Source organism: Eublepharis macularius, chromosome 16, assembly GCF_028583425.1.
Source record: "Eublepharis macularius isolate TG4126 chromosome 16, MPM_Emac_v1.0, whole genome shotgun sequence".
In the NCBI taxonomy this organism is placed as follows: domain Eukaryota; kingdom Metazoa; phylum Chordata; class Lepidosauria; order Squamata; family Eublepharidae; genus Eublepharis; species Eublepharis macularius.
The window spans coordinates 32,078,101-32,094,863 of NC_072805.1; the positions used below are offsets into that span (position 1 = coordinate 32,078,101).

At 46.2% G+C, this 16,763-nt stretch overlaps 1 protein-coding gene across 1 annotated transcript in view; it reads left to right on the forward strand.

Annotated features, from left to right (window-relative positions):
- The first annotated feature begins 15,764 nt into the window (after positions 1 to 15,764).
- SLC7A10 (solute carrier family 7 member 10) overlaps positions 15,765 to 16,763 on the forward strand; it is a 51,472-nt gene continuing 50,473 nt past the window's right edge. The window contains exon 1 of the mRNA XM_055000496.1: positions 15,765 to 15,954. Within this exon, the coding sequence (XP_054856471.1) occupies positions 15,765 to 15,954 (190 nt within the window). The remainder of the gene's footprint in view (positions 15,955 to 16,763) is intronic.

Consider the following 16,763-nt stretch of genomic DNA (forward strand, 5'->3'; position numbering starts at 1 on the left):
TGGCTTTTCAGATTTTGTCAATCATGTGTCCTTGAGTTCCTCTGGCTTTGGTCCTCCCCGGCAACCTTATTGATGTAGCTTGATTCTAGGGTTGCCAGCCTCCAGGTGGTACCAAAACAAGCAATATATATGAGGGCAACACAGTGAAAAATTAGTATATTCGCTTCCTCTGCCAGCGACCACATCTTTGGAGGTACTTGCTTTTCCACCAAAGAGCTTCATGGTGGAGATTTATTATTTTCATGTGTTATCTGCGTTACCTGTGTTGCAACTCCTGAGAAAGACATTTTGAAACAAGTTCTTCGCCTGGCTCCTTGTAGAGTCGCTGGGGTCTTGTGCCCCCAGGCTTTCTTCCTGACACCTGTAAAAAAGAACATGTGCCTTTAATATGAAAACAATTCTATGACTTTATATGTAGCACTCACCTTTTACTCCATTACCTTGGTTGGTTGTATTGGTCGCCGCTGCCTGTTCTGATAGTATTACTATGGTACTGTAGCATGTTGCACTTTAATCGACTATACATTTGCTGTTACTTTTTCAATAACACTTTATACTAATTTTTCACTGTGTTGCCCTCATATATATTGCGTGTTTTGGTACTCCCTTGAGGGTTGCTCCTGTTGCTTTTTTGGTTAGCCTCCAGGTGGTGGCTGGAGATCTCTCGGGATTACAACTGGTTTCCAGGCCACAGAGATCTGTTCACCTGGAGAAAAGGGTTGCTTTGGAGGGTGGACTCTATGGCATTATACCATGCTGAAGTCTTTTCCCTCCCCAAACCCTGCCTTCTCCAGTCTTCACCCCCCAAATCTCCAGGAATTTCCCCGCTTGGAGCTGGCAACCCTACTTGATTCTAATGCACGTGCCACTGCTTCTGTTCTGTCTGTATTTCATCATAACAGCCTGCGAGGGTGTAATGCATTTTGCTGGTTGAGTGCAATTTGGTGTGATTCAATAATAGACATAGAATACTTATTGCATGTGGCCAAAGACCATCACATTCAAACGAACAAAAATGAGTAAAACACATAAGCAAAAACATGGATTCAATAAGAACTACAGCCAGGCCCGCTGCGAGATGAAACATCTTATTAAACTTTCTTGAAAGGGTTGGTTTTAAAAAGAGGGAAGCGTAGGATCATACCACAAGTAAAGATAAGCAAGCGTTAATGGGTGGCAGGGTGCTCAAGCTGTGATCCTTAGGCAACAGGAGCGTGAGGGAGTATCTCTCTTTTCATCTGTGAAACGTGGAGAGCACGCTATCTTCCCAACCAGGAACGGCACATTAATAATAACAACAGTAATTGGTGTCATGAGTTTTGCCTAAGGAGACTGGATCCAGGCCCTATCATTAAAAGAATGTTAATTTTAATTAACTGCTGTGGTTGTTTCTTCAGTGAAGGGTATTTATTTGTCCACTGTGGCTCTGTTCAAGCATCCGTCAGAAGCTGAAGAAGGCCAGCTGAAAGGGAGTTATCAGTGAAAAGCACAGCCAGGTTTGAATTGGAACAGAGGTGTTTTTTTCATACTGGGACAGGCAGCAACAGGGCTGGGGCACGGCAGGTTACCCTGTAGTTTCCCTGCCTCAGTCCCTCCAGCGATGGCCATTCCTCCCACCACTGCACCCCCAGGACTATTTCAGTATTTTAAATACTGAATACTGTTATAACAATATAACAGTCTGTGTATCTGGGTCTCTGCATTCCCAGCTTTTGTTTGAAAAGAATAAGTCTCTAGCCCCTTTAGTTGCAGAGAAATACCTTTCCCTTTATATCTCCACAACCAAAAGGGGGTAGACACTTACTTTAAAAGAAAAAAAAGGGTGGAATTCAATGAACCTGTGCAAGAACAGTTATTATAAGGATATTCAATTGTCAGTTTTAAAAAAGCTTCCCCCCACCCCCAGTGGTGGGGGAGAAGATGGCCATTGCAGGGGCAGGAGCAGAGGAAATGGCTGCTATGTGGGTGGGGCTGGGAAGATGCAGACATTCCCATACACACAGCAGCTATCCAGGCATTGCTTCCATCTTTCCCAAAACTTTGCAACAAAGCAGAGGAAAGCTGGGGAAATCCGAGAGGTGCATGGATGTGCCACAAAGATGTCAGAAAGCAGGGGGAAAAGAAACACACACTTCCCAACAGCATCGAACCCAGGACAAAGATGCTGCATGGAAACAAGCAGAGTGAGAAGCAGACAGAGGGCCAGGTCGAGCTCCTTGGGGGACGCAATGTTAGCCAGGAAGCTTAGTTTAAAAAGACAGAGCAGGCAGAGATCTCAGAGAGTTTGTTCATTTCATCTTCACTTCCCAGAAGGCTCTGTCAATTTCACCTCTCCAGTTTAAAACCATGTGGGATCACAACTAGATGGCAGCGAGGAATGGAAGTGGGCTGGAGCTGCCTTCCAGAGCCAGGCTTGGACCTGGAGAGGTTATAATGGCCTGAAGTTTCACTTCTGGCATTTCACTTCTGGAATTTCACAGCAAAGCCTTTGCCCTGCCGCTGGCTCTGTCTTTTTAAACTACCCTTCCCAGCTAACATTGTATTTCCAGATACGTGTTCTTCACATGTCAGATATCTTGTGTTGAGAGACTCTCAGACACTGGGGAATTGCTACCAGGCCGAGTAGGTAATACCAACCTTGTTAGACTTGGTAAATGGCAGCTTTGTATGAGGTTGACCGCATGTGATGGGGTGTAAGACCTCTCCTGGGATCAGGTGTGGGGTAGTAAGATGTTGGAATGCCTATTGGTATGCCTCTTTGCCTCTGCCTGGGCTCTACTTGGTTATTTGTAAATACAACAAAATACTCCTCTTGTGTTCTCTCCTCCAAAGGGAATTAACCTCGGTAAATGAAAATGCATATATAAAACACTGCACAGTGGCTTAGTATTCACGTGCATTTGCTCCAAATATTTTACTTCTTCATGTCAAGGAAAGGGAGCTATACCTTAAGGAATGGCCACTTCCAGTAACTCACACTAAAAATGTTAACATTACCCTTGCAAGTCAAAACAAGAGCAAGGGTCGAGCAGATACTGTTTAAAAAAACACAAAAATACGGGACTCGTTTTGAGTGCATACAGTTTACAGCATTATGGAGAAAGCTTTGCGTCAGCAGAGATGCCAGGCGAAAGGAAGAAAAACTGAAGGTAGGGAGTGGGAAGGAGAAACTGAAAATCACTGGCAATTTATAAAGAAGGGGGCAGCAGCAGCATGAACTGTGAATCTATCTTCATAAAGAGCCCTCAGGATTCATGCACGGAGGTGTCACTCATGTGCCGTAAGGAGGCTGAGCTCCAGGAAGCCATGCTTAGGCTAGGTCTGTGAGCTGAACGCAGAGGAGAACAGAAAGAGAGGTGCGGATTGTGAGATTCAGAAATCTAGAGGCCTCGTTGGGCCCTACAATTGGGGAAGAAAAATCACGTTGACCTTGGCTCAGATCCAGTGACTACCATTACACAATGAATTTAAAAACCAAACTCTCTTGCCTTCTGTTTCACAAAGGGAGAGGCGACTGCCCATTCTTAAAGTTGCTAAGAAGAATAAAAGCATAATTTCAAAATAATTTGTTATGTCTCTTTTTAAACCCTTACACCTGTATCAGAGTTGTCCAGAGGCTGGGTAAGTGCACATACCTGTTCGGAGTTTTAAAAGGGATTTGCCTCTTTAGCACATGCACTTAATAGATGGTAACTTATGGCGACAGAAACTGATAGCGCAGTCCTGATGGGGAAGTGCGGAAAGCACTCAGGGAGCCAACCAGCTGCTGTGCCAACCTCAGCCTGGGAACGCTACTCAGCAACGGTGCAGAGCTGAGCCTGCAAAAACCACGGCATAGCCCATAGGCACCCATTGAGTCCGAGGTAGGGTCGCCAGGCGTCCCCCTGACAATCAGGGGTTGGTGGAACTTAACAGGTTGCAGGGGGGCTTGCCAGCCATGTCATCACATCACTGGCAATGAGCAGTGCACATCAATGTGTTGGGACACTACTGACATCTCACCTAGTTCCTGCCACCACCACAACCCTCCCCCCACCAGCCAACTGAGCAACAGCAGTAAATACCCACTGGTGGCTTGGTCTAGGAAAAGCAACCCCTCCAGTTGCCACATCCCCAGTGCCCCAAGGACCACAGGTGGCCAAGAGGCACCACAGCCCATAGCCAGATGCTATGTTGCCTGGCATGGGGCTATGTCTAGGGTTACCAGGCCAAGCCTGACAACTAGTGAGAAGGTTGGGGGCAAGGACAAGGGGGTGTGCATGTGACGTTGTCGAGATTGCGATATAAAATCATTGAATTTCCCTCAATTCCTAGAGCTACCTTCTACCACTTCCAGATCATACCCAAAAGTGGCACAGTGACATGGGTAACGTCACACTGGGGTTTTATTTTCTCCCACCACTGCTCCAAGCGGTGGTAGGCAACCAGTCTTCCAGGAGGGCAAGCCTAGCTACTTTGGTGGCTGGAACGTAGCAGCTCACACCATGGTGGAAGCTCAGACACACTCTCAGGGATTGGGCACACCATATGGGAGTACAACTCCCTAACAGGCAAACAAAATGGTAATCACTGCATTAATAGAACTGGAGTTTAATTTTAGATGATGCACTAGGTAAAGCATCAATATAATTCAAATTGGATAAAATTCCTAGTGTCGTAGACCAAGAAACTTCACAAGCTCAGTCTTGCCCCAAAGGACAGTCTCCAAGGGACGAGCACAGTTGAAAGTGCTTTAAAACGGGTAGCATCGATTTAGCCAGGTGCCTCTCTCCCCTCCTTCTCTGGGTGCAAAAAGCCAGGCCTCTCCGGAAGCTCGTCTGCTCCTGCTCTATACTCCCCAGCTGCTGTTTTAAACCTCTCATTGCTGCTTATTGCCATGGGGATGAGGAAGGATTAATTTCTAAACAGCCGCCTGAGCGACATTATCTCCCTGTTAGGTCTGGAGATAGCCAGGATGATTTGGGAGGCAGCCCAGGAAACCAGGTGAGACTCGGGCTGCTTAGTGATTTCCCCCACACCAACAGGGACTTCCCACATGAGCCTATGCAGAGTTGGACACATCAAGTTCTGTTTAATTCAGTCAGCGTAAGCATGCCTAACTCTATCCATCTTAATCGGGTCATTTCGTAGAAAAAGAGCTGCAGGAACTCATTAGCGTAACTCATTAGCACACAATTAGCATATGCCATGCCCCTTGCCAGCACTGGAAGTGTGTCATTAACATAACTGATTTGCGTATGCCACGCCCCCTGACATCACCTATCCTGGCTGTTTTGGACCCAATCCTTGCCATTCAAGGCCGAAATTGGGCCCAAAACAGCAAAAGGGGGCTGAAAATGGCAGAAAAGGGGACCAAAGTGGTCAGGATTGGGCCGCTGCTGAGCAGGAGAGTGATCCACCACCCATCAGAGGCCTAATCCTGGCCATTCTGGGATCAATCCTGGCTGTTTGGGGCCTGATCCTAGCCATTTTGGCCCAAATTGGGCTGTTTCAGTCCCGATCCAGGCCGAAACTGGCCCAAAATGGCCGAAAATCATGTGACATGTGACCTTTTTGGAGAACTACCGGAACTGCGTTTCTGCGCGTTCCCCCTCAAAATGAGCCCTGATCTTAATTATTCAGACATTTATACCCTGCTTTTCTCCCAAAGCAGCTTACAACATCATTCTCCCTCTCCTCAGATTTTGCCCCCTCCAACAACCCTGTGAGTTAGATGAGACTGAGAGAGAGAGAGAGAGACTGGCCCAAGGTCACCCAAACAAGCACCCAAAACAGGATTTCATAGAATCATAGAGTGGAAGGTATCCATAGAGACCATCTAGTCCAACCCCCTGCCCAAGGCAGGAACAGCCTAAAGCATCCCCAACAAGTATTCGTCCAGCCGTTTCTTGAACACTGCCAATGAGGAGGAACCTACCACATCCCTAGGTGGCCAATTCCACCTAGTCTTAACATGGTACCTTCCCCGCTATAGTTTATATTAAGTATTGTGATTTCATCTCAAAAGGAATAGAGATTTCAGCTCATATTAACAGCTTTATTGAGAACTGGAAGCAGGCAGACAAAAGACGAGGCTCAACAGGAGCCAATATATACACATAAATCCCATGCCCCTTTCAAGCAATAACCAATAGGAACATCTGCAACTAGAATCAATTTGCATTAACTATATACAAGGAAACTGATTTGCAGCCCTGTGATTGGCCTTTATTTCTGCGGAGTGATTGGCTGCTGCCAACAAGTAACAACCAATGAACATCAAGGCATTAGGAGCCTAGCTCAACCCAAACTCAACCCAGTACATAACAGTTTGAACCCATTCTTGTGAGTCCTATCCTCTGTTGCCAACAGGAACAGCTCCCTTCCCTCCTCTAAGTGACAGCCTTTTAAGTACTTAAAGAGAGCAATCATGTCTCCCCTCAACCTCCTCTTCTCCAAAATGAACATTCCCAGGGCCGTCAGTCTTTCCTCGTTGGGCTTGGTCTCCAGGCCTCTGATTATCCTGGTTGCTCTCCTCTGCACCTGCTCCAATTTGCCCATAATCCGGGTCCTTTTTGAAGTGAGACCTCCAGAACTGCACACAATACTCCAGGTGGGGCCTGACCAACACAAGTATATAGTGAGACAATGCCATCCTGTGTTTTGGATGTTATGTCTTTATTGATACCCCCCAAGATTGCATGAGCCTTTTTTGCTGCTGCATCACACTGACTGCTCCTATTTAGCTTCCATCCGTACCCCAAGATCCTTTTCACTCACACTGTTACCCAGAAGTGTATCCCCCATCCAGTATACATACTCTTTGCATTTTTCTTACCTAGGTGCAGAACCCAGTACTTATCCTTAGTTAAATCGCGTCTTATTCAAATCTTTTCACTTGAAACTGATTCTCCTAGGCTGACTCTCTCACCATGACACCACAAGGATTCAGTTCAACCAAATGCCAACCACTTGTAGGTCCTCACCAGGAGCTCCAGAAACCACCTATATTTGCTTATAAAATATCAGGCAATCCCCAGCACGTGACTGGTGGAGCGCATCTGGTCTATGCCGTCACAGGACATCCGAAACCGGAGGAAGAGATTTGGGCTAGTTCCTACACAAAGGAAGAGTCACCAATGGACCCCCCCCCCTTGAAGTGAATAGACAAAAGTTGAACAGGTCTCCTTTGACAGATTCAGGAGGTGTCCCCTACGTTTTTAATATCTATATGAAGCCTTTAAAGAGATTGTCCACCGGTTTGTAGTGGGGTGCCATCAATATGTTGAGCAATATTCGGGTCCAGTAGCACCTTAAAGACCAACTAGATTTCCAAGCTATGAGCTTTCTGACGAAGGGAGCTTTGACTTTAGATTTAAGGTGCTACTGGACCTGAATATTGCTCTTCTACTACAGAGTCTGGTGGCACAGAGTGGTAAGGTGCAGTACTGCAGCCCAAGCTCTGCTCACGACCTGAGTTCGATCCTAGCGGGGAGGGCGGAATACAAATTTGAAATAAATAAAATAAATAAAAATAAAATAGCAGAAGCCAGGTTCGGGTAGCCGGCTCAAGGTTGACTCAGCCTTCCATCCTTCCGTGGTCAGTAAAATGAGTACCCAGTTTCCTGGGGGTAAAGGGTAGATGACTGGGGAAGGCAATGGCAAACCACCCATAAAAAGTCTGCCAAGAAAACGTCATGATGTGACGTCCCCCCCCATGGGTCAGTAATGACTTGGTGCTGGCACAGGGGACTACCTTTACCTTTACTGCCGATCAACACTGCTACCCACCTGAAATGGTAAATCTGTCAAGGACGCCCAGCTATATGTCTCTTTGAATAAGCCTCCCGATGCTTCTCTGTCATAGATCAGGGTCTGCCGTGCACGTAAAGAGACTGCAGTCCCCAGCTTCTCTAAACAGTATCCCTGATTTTTTATTTTTAAGGAACGCAGAACAAAAAATCAGAGGAAACATTTTGAGGCTTGAGTCCATGATACTTCCTCAGTTTCACACAAGGGGTCAGCATTACGCCAGCTATTCATTCCACTGTGCTCCTTAACTATGCAGGGAAGACAGCTTGTAAAGAACCTGGCTGTGGCTGGCCGAAGTACAATTCAAATGTTGCTTCCTGCTGCTGGAAGCCCACCCTGGGGAAACAGTGCCTTGCTAAACTGCAAGATGCTGGACTATATTCATGGGGAAGATAGTTGAACATGCACATCACATGAAACTGCCTATTGACCTAAATGAGATTAGTGTTGGCTACTCTGATGGGCAGAGGCGTTCCAGACTCTTTCACACCATTTACTACTTGATTGCACCCTGACCTGGATGGCCCAGGTGAGCCTGATCTCATCAGATCACAGAAGCTAAGCAGGTTCAGCCTTGGTTAGTAATTGGATGGGAAACCTCCAATGAAAGCCAATGGCAAACCACCTCTGTTTGTCTCTTCCCATGGAAACCCCACCGGGGTTGCCAGAAGGCAGCTATGATTTGAGGGCACTCTCCACCACCGCTACTTGATTGCATTGTACCTTTTCATCCTGGCTCCCTTCTTTGCAACAGCCCTCCCACTTTGTGACTGTGATTCGAGTGCTCAGGGATCTCCATTGCTACTTCTATCTGATGAAGGGGGCTTGACTCTCCAAAGCTTATACCCTGGAAAATCTCGTGGTCTTTATGGTGCTACTGGACTCGCATCTTGGTCTTCTGCCTGATCTTTTTAACTGGAGATGGCAGGAATTGAACCTGACATCTTCTGCATGCAAACCAGATGTTCTACCACTGAACCATAGCCACCAAACCTTCTTTAGGGGGCTCATGTAAGAACAGGTGTTTTAATTCTCCCTGATCATGCCATTTTGGAACTAACTTCGGAAAGCAAGAAAACTATGCAGAATGTTAGATCCTACTCACCTGTCAAATTCACCCCCTGCAAGAAATATCTGGGCCTTAAGGTCTTGCAAAGCAGACCATACTCCCCAAAGCTTCCTTGAAATAGTTGTGGAGATCTCACATGTTGCAACGCACAGCAAAAAATCCAGCTATTGATGCAGCAATCTGAATTGGGGGTCATGGGGTGGCTTGGTTTGAGGATTATTCCTTCACTAGGTGGCTGGAGATGTCCCTGAATTATAACTGATCTGTAGTCAACAGAGATCACTTCCCCTGAAGAAAATGGCTGCTGTGTAGGGCGGACTATTTGGCATTATACTCCACTGAGGTCCCTCCTCTCCCCACACACACCCCTTCACCCCCCCCCCCCCAAATCTTCAGGAATTTCCCAGCCTGCTGGCAACCCTAACAGATGTTAGGAGGCTCTATTCGGTTGGAAAGGTGGCATAAAAATGTTTTGAATAAATTGTTTAGCTATGAGAACTATGCATGAACCAGAAGACCATAGCAAATACACAGCAAATACATGCATTTACCATTGTGTGAAGGGTTTAATGAGGAGGGGAGGCAGCATGGTATAGCCTGATCGGGGAAGCTGAGCAGGATCGTTACTTGGACGGAGGATCACCAAGGAAGACTCTGCAGAGGAAGGCCCTGGCAAACCACCTCTGCTTCTCACTTGCCTTGAAAGCCTTTTGCTGGGGTTGCCAGTTGTGACTTGATGGCGCATATGCACACACGCAAAGGGATTAACATGCGTAATCCTTACCACCACTTTATAAGGTAGGTTAGTATTGCTGTTTCTCCTGTTGCAGACGAGGAGTGGAGTTGCGAGTGGCTTCCCCAAAGGACTGCCGTCTCCACTTCGGGAAATTCCTGGAGAATTGGGGGTGGTGCTTGGGGCAGATGGCATTGGAGGAGAGGAGACAGCTCAGCTGTTGTGTGACGCCATTTCCTCTAGGGGAACTGATCTCGGTAGACTGTCATGTATACCTGCCTGCATACCTGCCATTCATGTCTTTTGCATTTCGTGCTGATCATAAATGTTTGCTGAGGTTGTATTCTGTACACTGTGTTGATCATCTGAGAGTGTGTAAACTGCTAACATGAAATGTACGGAGCCAGTGGGGGTTGTCTGTTATCTGTTGAAGGTATTTACTTTCATTTTCTACAGTAATTGCCCTTGGATGCAAGCTGCAGGCAGGTATCTTTTCTCAGAGACTGAGATGATTTCATTATGTACAATGTCTAGCCTAAATTAATCATTTCCCATGTAACTCTTTGGGGTTTTCGCGGCAGAATGTTAACGGACCCAAAGGGCGGGAAGTTTCCCTATAATTAACACTACCCCTTTTTGAATAGTCACTTCTGCCAATGCATTCGTATAGATCACCTGGACTTCAACCAATGCACCTGAGTGCTTGCTGTGAGGGACTTGGGGATCTACCTGCCAACGACTGACATAGACTGGAGGTTAGTTATAATCCTGGGAGAACTCCAGCCCCTGCCTGGAGGTTGGTGGCCGTACTTTTCTAAGACCTCCTAGTAAATTCCTATTTCATACCACTGAGATTTTGTGGCAGAGGCGAGATTTGACCTGAGGGCCATTGCCGATCTTCCTCTGAGCTACTACAGTATTCTATTTGAATACAGTAACATTCATCTTCTCTTCCATAAAATGAGAAGTTTTCACCTTTTGATGTTTATTTGATTTTTAACGTTCCTCCCCACCCCAAAGAGTTCAGAGTTATATGCATAGTATCCCCCTCCTTTTTATCCTCATGACAGCCCTGCAAACTAGAGACAGTGACTGATCCAAGGTTAACCTTCTTGGCAGAGTGAGAATCTGAAGACAGAATTTCCTTCGTCCAGCATCTATATCTCTATCTCTGTCTATTACGGCATTTATAGTTCACCTTTCTCAAACAAATTCAGGACTCTAAACATTGTACTGTACAACCGTACAGTATTTTATTCTGAAAAAATATTGTCTTGGGGTCAGCCCTTGAAGGGACAAATCCTAAGTGCTGAAATGCTGCATGCTTTTTGGAAGGCATATTGCAAATATTATCATTGTGTTGTAAAGCTGGCCTGTCTTAGGAACATGATCCCACAGAAAGGTGACTGATTTCAGCAGGGCTAGTTTGTACCTTTTCAGAATCAGGCTCTTAAAGATGCTATTTACACGAACTTGTGGGAAAGCCATGCTGGATTCATTCCTCCTGAGCAGCCAAGCTTGGGTATCTGACTGCATGGGCCAGTTCAGAGACTCAGAATCTCTTCCTTGCAGCACACCTGGGCTTGAGATCCCTTGAGATTCATTCCCGAAGAGAACACAGCCTGTGAGCCTGACTATACACAGCTCCCTGCAAGCAATTCCTGTCCTGTCAGCTGGAGAAAAATAAGGTCTTAGTGATTTGTACAGGTTTCTGCCAGGAAGCTGCAACACAAAAATGCATCCATAAAAGCAATTGGTGGTGATGGAAAGTGTTGTCAAATCGCAGTCAACTTGCGGCAATCTCAGAGTATTTTCAAGGCAAGTGACAAACAGAGGTACCTGCCTCTGCCTTGGCTTCCTTGGTGGTCTCCCGTCCATGTACTAACCAGGGCTGACCCTGCTTAGCCGCCAAAAGTTAATGACATCAGACTAGCCTAGGCTATCCAGGTTAGGGTATAAAAGCAGACAGGGTAGACAAAATGGGAATATTTTTGCAAAAATGAATCGGTTTTAATATGTCCTTGTTTTTGCTTTTAAATGGAAGCTGAGATCCCCCAAGTTCTACTATGTCCCAGAACGTGATTCGGCATGTGTGCAGAAACAAGAAAAATGTACGGATGTGTTGCAGCAGCGTATGCTATGCACATGGATCATACGCCACTGTGTAGTTCCATATTTTACTTTTTAAAGAAATGCTCAGTCTTCCATGAAATTCAATTGAATGTATAGATTTTTAACCCTGGGTGAACCTTATTATCATTAAATACTGGCAAATAGGGTGGAGGGAAACTCTTCTCCCCCCAAAAGGGCTGGGGGACAGGCCTTTACCTCTGTACGCTGATGTGCATTTCAAAGCATTAAACCAGGACAGAAATAGCAACAGCAACATCCCCTTAAAGCAGCACATGGCCGTTTCCCTGTCCTTTCTGTTCAGTTGCTATGTAGCGGCCGCGTCGCAGCAAAGAACTCTGGCTTTTTTGCTTACTAACATTTCGTCATTCAAGAGGAACACTGTATGTTCGGACTCGACTGCCCAAAGGAAGTCGTTTTTTGCTCCTAAGAACTGACTTTGGAGCATTGCTTAGCTGGACCCGCCAGTGCGTCTTTTTGTTTGTTTGTTTAAGTTCTGCCTTTTTAAAAATAATTATATTAACGACAGGCTGAGCATACCGCCTTGCTCAGAAGAAAACAAAAGCCTTCTTCATCCTAATGCACAAACACACAGCAAAGCAAGCAGGAACCAAGCCCTATTTAAAGAAAGAAAAAGAAGGGGGGAAAGAACATTTCTTTGGCACTCGATGTAGGTAATCTTTGCTAGGCTTCTATGGCTGCAGCCTTCTTGCAACAGGTTCCCTAGTTTTCGGTTTCCCCCTCTTTTTATCTCAAGTTTGCATGCAGTTACTTGGGAGTAAATCCCCTTGGGGTTTATTTATTACTTTTTGATTCAAGGAACTCAGGACAGCAGGCCTTCTCTGTGGCATTTTCACAGCAATCCTGTGAGGTAGGCTAGGCAGATGGTGACTGGCACAAAGTGACCTAGAGGTGGCACAGTGGTCCCTGTCTGGCCCCACAAATAGAATGGAGCAGTTGGTGCTTTGCTAACTACCACAAAAGCTCATGGTGTAAGCATCCTGGTTTTCTTGGAATCTGGAAATAATAGTCAGGTGAAGTTAAGCGCTTTTCCTGTTGATTTCAATGGGAAAAAGTGACGGGTGGGCTCTGGCAATCTCTGGCAAAATTCATCAGTAAATCTCCTGTTTAATAAAACCTGTGGTCAGTCCATATCTACCCTTGGTTTGGACTGCTTGTCTAATCAAAATACCTTACACTGCTTAGCTATCAAGCTAAACCCCTTAAGAGCTTATTTTTTCTCCCTACAAATAATAGAGGAATTTGCTGCAAACACAACACACAAGCACCAGAGAAACAAGTGAGCAGGGCAAGAGAGGCTTTACTTTTCCTGTTCCCTTGGGCGGGCAGGTATCCTCTGTGGGAAGAAAGATGAAGAGGCCCCTTTGCACTAAAAAGGACCCTTCCTGTCTCTCTTTTTGAAAAGCAGAACGTGAATTGCCAAGAGCTGCCTGACCCTAACAGCAACATAAATGACCTAGTGCTTACTTTGGACATTAAAAACCTGCGGTCTTAGGTTGTTGGGTCAGTTTATACAATAAGCAGCATGTTTGTGTAATGTACCCTTTTGTTTGATCATCTTTCTATTCATGTTGTATGTGATGGTATAGTTGTGATATGTGATGATATTTCTGTCCAGGTTAAAAAAATAATTTCATATTTTTTAATTTCCAGACATATGCTAGTGAAACAAACCAGCAAAGAATCTCTAGTGGGACTTTGTAAACACATTAATTGTGGTATCTGATATCAGGGACTAGAATTCCCTTCTATCAAATGCGTATGATGATTTCCTGAATTGGTAGATGTATTCTGTATATATGGGGGTGGGTGGGGAAACAAAATAAAAATAACATTTGATTTATATACTGCCTTTATGGACAACTTAATGCCCACTCAGAGTGGTTTACAAAATATGTTATTATTATCCCCACAACAAACCCTGTGAGGTGAGTGGGGCTGAGAGAGCTCTAAGAGAGCTGTGACTGACCCAAGGTCCCCCCAGCTGGCTTCAAGGGGAGGAGTGGGGAATCAAACCCGGCTCTCCAGATTAGAGTCCCACGCTCTTAACCACTACACCAAACTGGCTCGCACACCAAGACTGTAGATAGTTGTAGATGTGCCCTGTTTCTCCAGATGGCACAAAAGAATGCAAGCTACAATAGATTTGGCATTCATGTGTGCTGTGTATAGACATAGGTATTACTATCTGTTGTATCTCAATTAACTTTTGGACTTGTTTTTTCAGAGCCTGCATTACTGCATTAAAGAGGGAGTCCAGTTGCTCTTTAAAGACTAATAAAATTGATCCAAGAGTAAACTTTTATAATAATAACAACAACAATGTTCGATTTTTATACCGTCCCTCAGGACAACTTAATGCCCATTCGGAGCGATTTACAAAGCGTGTTATTATTATCTTCACGACACTCATCCTGTGAGGTGGGTGGGGCTGAGAGAGCTCCGAGAAGCTGTTACTGACCCAAGGTCACACAGCTGGCTTCAAATGGGGTACAAAAATGTTATGCCACAGTACATAGAACGGTGCCCAGGCTAGCCTGATTTTGTCAGATCTTGGAATGTAAGTAAGGCGAGCCTTAATACTTAGATGGGAGTATCTACACAGAGTATCTACACATAGCAAACCACCTCTGCTGGTCTCTTGCCTTGAAAACCCTATAAGGTTACCAGAAGTTGGCTTCCATTTTCCACATGTAATTGGGTGGATCCTTCCACTCCACCAAGCAAAGTTTAGTAATTTATTTATTAAAATGTTTATGCCCTACCTTTGCTTTTGGCTCAGATTTGAAGTCTTTCTCCTGCTTAAGGGAACATTCCTCCAACTTAAGTGTCTCTTCCATTGGAAGAAGAGCCACTTAAGTTAGAAGAAAAGCTGCTTAAGTTGGAAGAAGGCTACTTAGAAGATGGTTGGATCCGCCACATTATATATAGGTACAGGTAGGTAGCTGTGCTAGTCTGCAGTAAAACAAGATTTGAGTCCAGTGGCACCTTAGAGACCAACAAGATTTTCAGGTATAAGCTTTCAAGAGTCAAAGCTCTCTTCTTCAGATACAAGAGAATATCTGAAGAAGGGAGTTTTGACTCTTGAAAGCTCATACCCTGAAAATCTTGTTGGTCTTTAAGGTGCCACTGGACTCAAATCCTACTATTCTGGAGACCAAAATCTTGTTGGCTACTGGATGCAGAACCTGTTGTTCATGATATATGTTGGTCTTTAAAGGGCTTTTACATGCCAATCCTCTCTAGAAGTGAGTCCTACTGTTTTCAATGGACTTGCTCTCAGAAAACTGCTCATAAGGTTGCAGCTCTGTCCCTTGTGGCAAAACCAAAACCAACCTAACTGCCACCCAACTGCAGTGAAACAAATGTTCATTTGTGAACATGGGTCCAGATCAGTTTGGGACTGTTTTAATTGAGTTGCTTACGGACACTTGCTTGACCTTGGATTTTGCTCTTGCTTTTCAAAGGGGCTGATTCTGGAAGGAACCTGAAAAAGGCAGACGAAAGAGTCTGCCCCTTGCTCTCTCAGGGCAAGATGCTTAGGGGAGGGGGGAGGAAGAAAGGAGAGGGAAAAAACTCACACACAGACCCAACTCTCTGCCAAGTGAAGGGCAAGGTAAGGGCAGCAGCTTGGCTTTCTTTAATTAGCTTGTGCAGGGGAGAGAGGAGAAAAAAATAAATTACATTCTGTCTTGGCAGCCGCTTTAGGAAACCAAGGCTGTGCTTTTGCAAAAGAGGGGTGGCTGTGGAAAGCACGCTCCCAGGAGAGGAGGAGGGTCTCCCCGTGCCCCATTTCAGCTCCCAGTTCTCCAGATTCGGCTGGCTTCTCCCCTCCAAAAAATCTATCTCGCAATCTCCGAAGTCCTTGGCTGCTCCACTTTGAAGAGCAACAGGCCAGCGGCGCATGCGCCCTGCCCACTGAGCGCTCTCCAGCCGGGCTCGGGCTGATTTTGCAGCGGAGGGGAGCGGGCGAGGCTTCGGCGGGGGGAATCCACTCGAGCGGCCGGGGGGCAGCCAACGATGGCCGGGGAAAACCAGCAGCAAACCCTCCGCAAGAGCATCGCGGCGCACCAGCCCGCGGCTCCCACCCAGGTGCCCCCGCAGGCGCGGCCCCCGCTGGCCAACGCCAGTGGCCCCCAGAGCGGCGTCGAGGAGCGGGTGGCTCTCAAGAAGGAGATCGGGCTCGTCAGCGCCTGTGCCATCATTATAGGTAAGGCAGCCGGGCGGAGTCCCCGGGGCGCCCGCGGGCTTTGGAGAGCAGCCGGTCGAACCGACGTTGCGCCGACGGCTCGGCGCGAACTCCCGGCTGAGAAAGTTTTGCAGGGCCGGCGCCTGAGAGTTGGGCGAGCTGGGCAGGCGCCTCTGAGCGGGGCTTTCCCCGGCCGTCTCGGCGAGCCTGGCGTGAGCTCGGAAACCGGCTGGAGGGAGTGGGTCGATTCGCTGCGTGCGCAACGAGAAGGGCTTCCGTGCTGTAGATCAAGACGGGTAGCCGAGTTAGTCTGGCTGTGGCGGTGGAAAAGAGCCAAAGTCCGGTAGCACCTAGAAGGCTAACACAGTTTGTGGCGGGGGATGAGCTTTTGTGAGAGACAGGTCACTTCTTCAGAATCTGATGCATCAGTTACATCCTCTGGACCAAACTAGGCTTGGCTCAGAAGTTTTATTTTATTTTTAGGTTGTTTTTCTCACTGAGTCTCAAGACAGATTGCATCCCTGAGTCATTTTCTAGGACATTTCAATAAACAATGTAATAGGGCAGATAATTGCAAATTTGCAAAGATTTTAAACCAGCAGAGATCCAATACAGAGTTGAGGAAATGCTGAAACAGAGCATGAGCAATTCTAAGACTGATGTATTAAACGAGCATAGAGCTACCCAGTCGGGTTCTTCCTCAAGCAACAGATAGTATATGGTAGCACGTAGTAGTAAAATCTATAGTCCCTCTCTTTACTGATGCACTCTGAATAATGCACTTTCAATCCACTTTCAAACATTTGCAAGTGGGTTTTCCCATTTCACAC